We start from the raw sequence: 9239 nt of genomic DNA, 5'->3' as shown, positions 1-9239 counted from the left end.
AGCCTGTTTTATTCTTAATTTATCTGTTCATTTTTTTTTTTTTTTTGATTATGTAAGAGCGCTCAAGTATAAGCACCTGCATATGATGATTCATATTTTATTCATTACTGAATTTTCTGTGTGAAGAATTATTATATTTTTATTTGTTGTTACCGAGAAAAAAAAATGTATTTGAGTTTCCAAGTGTCTATGGAGAGTATAAGGGAGAGGGTATTTATTTGAGAGTGTTCCAAACATGCTATTGATGTCTAGGAAGTAATTTATTTAGCATTTTTTTTTATTTATTGTTATTAGACGCAAATCATGTTATACCAGATTTTTCTTATTTATTCAGGATTTGGATTTAACTGTGTCTTCTTTGTTAAGTGTTGGATAGAAGAAACCAATATTTTCCTCTATCGAAGCTGTTCCTTTAACTTAATCGATAATTAATGACTTATTTTATTTATTTTATTTTTAATACGTATATAAATCATCAAAAAAAGGACGTAAATTAGTATTTTGTTCGAAAATTCTCCAAAAATGTTAGGTGATTTCTTTAGATATAAATAAAATCATATAACTATTATAGTACATGATATAATAATGAACTTTAATACAACATTGAAAATTATTATTTTACATAACCTGTCAAGTGTAACATAACATTAATTTAAATGGCTATATAATAATATTGCAGCATATTATAAATACATAATTATAGAGTTCAATTTACAATTCAACTCAATGTGCCTTTAAAACAGCAAAATCTTTTATCACATCATTGAATTAAACACTTTGATTAAGCATAGAGTTACAACAAAGCAGATAACATTTGAAACTCCAACTTCAGTTGAATATTTTCTCCTGTAATTTTTTATTCTTTTAAAGATATTATCAAACTTTTCTACAGATGCAATTGGTAGTCTTCATATAATTCAATATACTTAAGCAACTTCTTAGTAAGAATTTCCAGAGAACATTGTGAGCTTTTTCGTTTAATGCATGTTCTACTGTTTGAAATTAATGCATATTTTACTAAGATCTTCCATTAAGTCATTTTAATAGGTTTATCCATGTCACTCATATCATGTTTATAAAATCACTCTTTTCTCTAACTTGGTCATCATCCATGTCAATTAATTTATAAAAATATATCCGGACTACTGAAATTTAGACCAGATTGATGCATTGCAAATTGCAACTCGGTACGAAGGTTTTTATGCTGCATTTATGTTCAGTGCTTTGTCATATTGTACTACTCTAATATTGTTATCCAGTTGTTAAAACACCATTAAAAGAATTTCACTTTATTGAAAATAATTTACATGGTAAACAGTAGGCTCATCTTTTGCATTATTTTTCTTGAGAGAACTAGTTGGAAAAGTACTTTTTCTGTCCTAAATAATTCCTATTCTAAAAATGATCTGCACTTTCAAATAGTTTCTATATGTTATATGTAGAAAGAAAAAACGTACTGTAATGGCAGTTGTTTCTTGTGAAATATTGAAAAGCGGAGTTTGCAAGTGTAAAGATGTATGGCTTGAGGTATTGAGAAATGTCCTAGATATCATTGCTTTTAGAAGTAATTCTTGATCAGATATTTTCTCTTCATTTTTTCATCAGCGCTTATTTCCTCTTGCATTTCATTTATAACTGCTTTGAGATAAATGGATCGTTTAGACGTACATTTCGCTAATTAATAAAGCATAAATTAATAACAGAATCTAACAGATGATTTCTTATTATTTCAAATTAAATATATCCAAAGCTTTAGGACTTTCGGTAATCTAATAATTCGTATATATACAAAATCAATCACTTAATAACCCTAATATGTTTATAAAAATACACCAAATCTCATACTTAAAAATTTAGTATTCACGTTTATATTTATATATGAAAACTTTATAATATCATATATAAATATAAAAGGAAGATCTCAACTATAAAACGTATTTGATATCTGAGACCTATACGTATATTTTTTAACAATATAAAGACACATCCTAAAGACTGATTTAAGTTGCGTGTTTAATTTAATTAATTAAAAAATTAATTAAATTTTTCTTAAATGTATAATAATTTGCATTTGACATAACATTATTTTTGTCGGTTATTATTTTTGGATTGCATTCATGACACATTTTTTCTTTCTAATTATACTTATTCTAAATTTAGTAACTCGACGTACAATGGTCTATCTTGTAAAATGGACGGACCATCAAAATCAATGAAGTTTCTGTGAAAAACAGAATTAGTTAAATTTTTTCATATATGCCTGTTTCTAATATTTTTGTAGTTGATAGAAACAAACTTGTGAAGGTCTTAGCATAATTAAAATATTATACACCTAAATACAATTTAAAATAATTTCTAAAATATTTATTATGCAAATCAAAATGTATTTGCTCATGATCAATCAACATTAAATAAAAGATTATTCTATATTAAAAGAAATGCATTAAATACTAAATAATCTCTATGCATAATTGCTTTTACATGCACTATAAACTGAGTTTATTTTTATTTGCTTCATTTTGTATCATCATACAAAAATAAAAGAAGAGGGAAAACATTTCTCTACACAAATAATAATTAGTAATAATAGTAATTTATTAATTACTATAATTACTAATTATTATTACATTAGTAATAATAGTAATTTATTAATTACTATAATTACTAATTATTATTACATTAGTAATAATAGCAATTTATTAATTTCAAAATAAATTAATCATGAACAATGATAATCGTATTTTTATACTTTAATAGTGTTAAACATTCTTTGTGATAGGTTATTAATATAGTAATTTTAAAATATAAATGTTATGCAAAAATAATTCAAATTATTTTTTATGGGTAGTAGCATTCAAACGTTAATGTTTTGTTAAATATTCCTTCAAATTTAATGCCAAATCAAAAAAGTTTTAGCCTATGTTGAGAAAAAAATTACAGCTGTTACATAAGTATTACAATACATTTTTTTTATTTAGCAATATATTAATAGGAAATTATTCATTTCATGTTAATAACACGATGACAAATATCTATAACGAAAATATACTAGAGATTTAATCAAGTTTCATGTACTGCGATTGAAAATAAATTACACAAAAAGAAAGGAATGTCATTATCTCATAATTGTGAGGAGAGAAAATATTTTTTTAAAACATTTTTAATGTTAAAGCAATAATTTCTCCTGAAATGTCGGATTGAGTAACAGATTAAAAATTTACAAATCATCATAACAGTGATAACTTTATTCGGCAAAAGGTATTTACCTCGGAGGCCTTTGCGGTAGTATTTTTGGGAAGGGATTTTGTTGTTGTTGTTATACACGTTGCATTTGTTTTTGTTTTTTATTTATTTTTATACGTTATAGATCCATTGCCGTTCCATTGATGAACGGTCAGCACTATATTGCCGCTCAGCGGTCAACACAACTTGCCACTCAATAGCGAGATCTCTCGAGGGAGTCGCGTCCAAGAGCGGTCTATACACTACACTACAATCACCTCCCAGGCAGATACCTTACTAGCTATCAGCTTCAATCTCTTTATATATTACAGAAAGAGGCATGTTCAGTCAGTGCATGACAATTCCATAAATGACGAAGCAGGAGTTGAACTTTCATAGGTTTATTTTCACACATATATGGACACGGACATTTCTAAGCTACCACACAAACACATCACAACACAAAAGACGGGAGAAAGAGTATGTACATGTCGCCGCGTCGGCGTCTCGAGTACATCTGGTTAGGGGAACAGAATTTCCCCTTTTCTCCACCGGAGGGAGTCAAAACTCTAACATCCACCCCCCGGATGAAGACCTTCATAAAACTGCATACAATAGTTAAATAAATTCACAAAAATACAAATTATACAATCAGTATAGATACAAATACAATTCTGATACTTAAATTCCATTATATATACATTATAAACTAAAATAAATAACAATAACATTAATACACTTCATTTCCAGAGGGTAAAATAGCTACATCACGAACATTTCGTTTTATTATATTGCCATTTGGTAATTTAATATTGACTACTCTAATTTGGTTGTCATTCCCGGGGAAAACTTCAGTAATTCTTCCTAACAACCACTTTGTTCCAGGTAAATTTTCATTTTTTATCAGAACAAGTGTTCCGAGTTTTACATCATTCTTATTGAATTTCCATTTGTAACGTTGTTGTAAACTGCAAAGATAATCACGTTTCCATATTTTCCATATGCTTTGAGAAAATTTTGTAATTTTTTAGCCTGCCTCCCACTCTTAGAATATCATTTTTGTCCAAAAATACATTTAAGGTTGACAGTTTACTTTTCTTTGAAACATTCTTACCTCTTTTCAAATCCCCAATTTCCTCCTTAAACTTACCACGTTGAACCATTCGGATTAATTGGTTTTCTGCCTGAATCCTTTCACCAGCCGTAATGGGCCCTGCAGTCCTTGACTGAGGGTACCTGCAATTAGCTGAAAATCTTAAAATATATGAAATAATACAAATCAGTTTTACATAGTCATTTGTGATTTTGAGAAGTTTATAGAGAAAATCATCACAATTAGTTCCGGTTATAGTCATTGCTAGGTTGCTCGCTGAAACATAGTCTTTCTTTAATTCGTTGGCTACTTCAATTTCGGTGAATTCGCTGTTCACTGTGTTGTCAAGGCATAGATCTGGGTTAAACAACCAGTCTGGACCATGCCACCAAACATCATCTTGCGCTAACACTCGGATAGACAGTCCTCGGGTTAACTTGTCTGCGGGATTCGTCTTTCCTCTGCAGTAATTCCACTGGTCTCGATTGGTTTTCTCCTGGATCTCCCGTACGCGATTTCTCACAAACTCCTTCCATAGTAGAGGGTCTCCTTTTATCCAATGAAGGGTGATTTGAGAATCCGACCAGAGGAAGATGTGGTCAGATGTAATCCAGGGAAATGCTCGTTTTAAGTATTCTGCTAATCTGGCAGAAACAAGGGCTCCCATGAGTTCGAGTCTGGGCAGACTCAGTTTTTTCAATGGAGCTAGGCGGCATTTCGCCACTATGAAACTGGAGTTCACCTTCCCGTTGGTCACTTTCCTGAAGTAGGCCACACAACCATAAGCCTTTGGGCTTGCATCGGAGAAAATATGAATTTCAGCCATTGGAGTCTCTGCATCAAGGAAGTAAGGACGAGGCAAAGAAATCTGAGGGATAGTTTTTACCTCATCCAGCCATGACAGAAATGTCTCTTGAATGTCCGGTGGTAGTGGTTCATCCCATTTCAGCTCCCGTTCCCAGGTGTTCTGCAGTAACAATTTCATTCTGACAGTAAAAGGGGTTATCATCCCCAATGGATCAAACAGCATCCCACAGATGCTCAGAATCAAACGCTTCGAAAGATTACTATCCTTCATCTTAGAAATTTGATGAATGTCTATGGTAAATTTATCGTTGATATTGTCCCAAATGAGTCCAAGAATTTTTAATGGCACACCTAATTCTTCGGATGTTTCACGACGGTCAACATTAGCTTGTTTCCAAGCTTCATTTAGAATTGGGGAGTTCGTAGCCCATCTTCGAAGATTCATGCTGGCCTGACTTAGAATGTAAATCATTTCTTTGCTCAATTTTATAGCTTCGGAAACGCTTGACGTGCCAGCTGCTAGGTCATCTACGTACAAATAGCTCAACATTTTACATGCCTCTTCATATTCACTTTCGAATTTTTCTAAATGCAGTTTAATAACTGCGGCAAGTAAGAATGGGCTGCATTTCACTCCAAAGGTGACTCTTTTATATTGGAATGTTTCAATATTGTGAGGGCTGAAACCGGGATTAAGACAATCCCCTTTTATCCATAAGAATTTTAAAAACTGCCTATCTTCCTCGGCTATCCCTACTTCTAAAAAAGCGCGCTGAATATCTGCACTAAATACAATTTTGTTTAACCTAAACCGTAACAAGATTTCAAGTAAATCAGGATTTAAGTTCGGTCCGCTCTCTAAACAATCGTTTAATGATAACGCGCCTTTTCCCTTTGATGATGCGTCAAAGACAATCCTAACCTTTGTACTATCCTTCCGTTCTCGCACTACAGCATGATGTGGAAGAAAATAACCTGTGTTTATATTTTGGTCTAAATTCAAATCTACTGGTTCTATAATACCTCCTCTTAAGTGTTCTTTAATGATGCCATCGTATTTAACAAATAATTCTTTGTTTTTATTTAATGTTTTGCTTAAACCGAATAAACGACGTTTCGCAATTTCATAATTACTGCGTAATGCCTTATTATCCTCCTTCCATAACAAACGAGTTTCGTATCTTTTGTCTTTATATGTCGTATTTTGTTGAAACGATTTAAATGTTTCTTTATCTGAAAGAGACACTTCTTTATCCATATTTATCCCAATCGTTTCTAATAACCACAAATCTTTTACCCTATCAAAGCTCGATTCCTCACCCTCGACGATCAAATGGTTAGCAGATATCTCCTTACAATCAATTCCCATCTCTTTTCCCAGTAGCAAATATCCGAAAATACTATCAGCTGCAATCAATCTTTTACTAATCCTTATATTCCTTTCGCCTAAAATCTCTGAAATATAATCCGAACCAATCAAAACATCAATCCTCTCAGAAGTACTAACATCTGCTAACTCAATTCCCTTTTCTAACGCTATGTTTCTAACAAACTGCGATGGAGTATGAATTTTCGCCGACGTAATCGAGTCATTAACAACCGCTTGTATTTTAACACACCGAGTCGGGTGTTGTACATTCCTTAACGTAATCTCCACTATATCGTAAGCACGACGCTCAGCGGTTTTACTTCCGAAAGTGTGAATAGCTAGAACTTCCCTGCCCACTGTTTTCAATCCCAATTCCTCTACCACCCCTCTCAAGATGAAGGATTTATTGGCCCCGCAATCCAACATGCAACGCAGGTGCGTCCTACTCCCCCTTCGTCCGGTCACCGCAGCTGAAAATGTTTGTAATAAAACCGATCCAGGGACCCTATTTTTTCTTTTATTTTGTTCGGTGCTGAAAGATACCATGGTAGAAGCGGTATTTTTTTCTTTGGGGATAGAAGTCCCTTCTTCGACTGGAGGGGAAATATTCTTAGTTACGGTATCGAGTTGCTGTCCTTCGCAAATTAAGGAATTATGCGAAAAAGAACCACAGAGCTTACATTGATAGTTACTATTGCAGTATTTTCTTATGTGATTCTGAAAACATACAAAGCATTTTCCCTTAGCCATTAACGATTTTTTCTTTTTATTAATATTTACTGAGCAATCATGGCTCATGTGTTTTTGAGTGCAAAAGATACATTTTTGATTACTCATTCTGTCATCGGAAGAAGGACAATAGTTTCTTTTTGGATTAAATTTACGATTCGATTCAGATTTACGGTGAAATGAATTAGCGTGTGTCGTTAAGGCATTCGTATGCGAAGAATATCTATTTTTGTAACCTTGATCAGGTTTGCTTCTAAATGAATACTCCTTTACATTAGAAATTTTAGGGTTTGCTAATAATAAAGAAGCTTCCCTGCACTCTACTTCTATTCTTAAGAATTCTACTAAATTAGTGATATCAAATAATTCACCTGCCCTACGGTGACGATTATAGTTTAAATTTAATTCTTCGGGTAGCTTTTGTAATATTACAGGGCACAATAGGTTACTATAGGTACCTGTAGCTACATTTAATGATTGCAACGATCTAATTTGGGTTTCTATTGCATCATACATTTTTCTTAAGCCTGTTACATTTGAGCAAGTTTTTACTGGATCAATCAATAAAAGTTTATGCATGTGAGAAGATATGATTATATCTGTTCGGCCAAATCTTTCTTTTAATAACTGTATCGACGCATCATAATTTTGATCAGTTAATGAAAATCCCGATACAGCATTTAAGGCAATTCCACGAAGATACGTTTTTAGATAAGTAAATTTCTCAATTTTTGTTAATGAATCATTTTTATGAATTGCGACTTCAAAGGAATTCCAAAAATCTATAAAATGACTGCAATCGCCCTCAAAAGTTTGTATATTTAATTTCGGTAAATTAACACTTTGATTTCTTAAGGGGATAACATTTTCCGCATTATTTGTAACTGGACTGTTTGTCCTTACTTGTGGAATATCCCTCAAATTTTCAATTTGTCTTTCTAGTTTAGATGTTAGTTCGATTGCTTTGTCTTTGTAATCTTCGCATAACTCAATTTCTAATTCCATTTCGCTTAAATCTATAATTAATTGAATACTCTCATCCAAGCTAATTAAATCCTTCAATTTTTCCGTGAGCTGAGCTTTTAAACTCACAAGCTCATTAATTTTTGTTTCTTTCGTATATTCATTACAAATTTCTCTGCTTAAGGAATTTTTTATTTTAGTTAAATGTTTCGTGAAAATAGTACGTAATCCTTTCCTTTTTTCCTTTAATCTATTAATATCCATTTTAAACTTAATAATTCAAAAAAGCTTAGAACAAATAATAAATGTGCCCACCTCTGGTTTCAGCTCCTCACTGTGCTTCCTCCAAATTGTCACGCTTTCCAAAAAAATTTCAATTTCCAAATTTCAACCTATCACGTCCAGGGTACACCACGATGTTCAGTCAGTGCATGACAATTCCATAAATGACGAAGCAGGAGTTGAACTTTCATAGGTTTATTTTCACACATATATGGACACGGACATTTCTAAGCTACCACACAAACACATCACAACACAAAAGACGGGAGAAAGAGTATGTACATGTCGCCGCGTCGGCGTCTCGAGTACATCTGGTTAGGGGAACAGAATTTCCCCTTTTCTCCACCGGAGGGAGTCAAAACTCTAACAAGGCATTTACAAAAATAGTGGTACGTAAGACAGAAAGATGTAATGGCGGAATCTTACTGATTGTAATATCGTTTGCCCTTAAACTATTATTATTGGAAAAAGATGCATACGTAAATTATTTAACTCAGAAATATTATTACTTACTAAATTAAAAAAGAATTTTTATTCAAACATAATTGAGGTACCATATCCATTATCTCTTTTTAAGGAAAGATTGCAGCGCCGCCATAAATCAATAAGCAAACTGATTTCTTGCACGACACCTGACAGCGCCATTTATCGGCACATTTTGGAACTTTTTTTCCTTCTTCAAACAAAATTCCATTACCTCACGATTGTTGTGCTAAAATACCAAATCATTCTGACAAGTAACTTTAAAACTATCCATTTTTGAAATCGTAACTT

General features: G+C 32.3%; 1 protein-coding gene across 1 annotated transcript; it reads right to left on the bottom strand.

Moving 5' to 3' along the window:
• Positions 1–2156: 2156 nt before the first annotated feature.
• LOC129959243 (uncharacterized) lies at positions 2157–8225 on the bottom strand. The gene is made up of 2 exons (XM_056072067.1): positions 4337–8225; positions 2157–2221 (listed from the first exon to the last, which is right to left on the bottom strand). The coding sequence occupies exons 1-2, from the start codon at positions 8223–8225 to the stop codon at positions 2157–2159; spliced, it is 3954 nt and encodes a 1317-aa protein (XP_055928042.1).
• Positions 8226–9239: the final 1014 nt, after the last annotated feature.

The sequence above is a fragment of the Argiope bruennichi genome, chromosome X1, assembly GCF_947563725.1.
Source record: "Argiope bruennichi chromosome X1, qqArgBrue1.1, whole genome shotgun sequence".
Taxonomy (NCBI): Eukaryota; Metazoa; Arthropoda; class Arachnida; order Araneae; family Araneidae; genus Argiope; species Argiope bruennichi.
This window is presented reverse-complemented; position numbering and strand designations above follow the sequence as displayed.

Coding starts and splice junctions, on each gene's coding strand:
- LOC129959243 (XM_056072067.1), bottom strand. CDS start 8,225: ATGGAATTAGAAATTGAGTTATGCGAAGATTACAAAGACAAAGCAATC. Junction 2,222..4,336: donor AATTGGGGATTTGAAAAGAG/GTAAGAATGTTT, acceptor TGTTTTTCACAG/AAACTTCATTGATTTTGATG.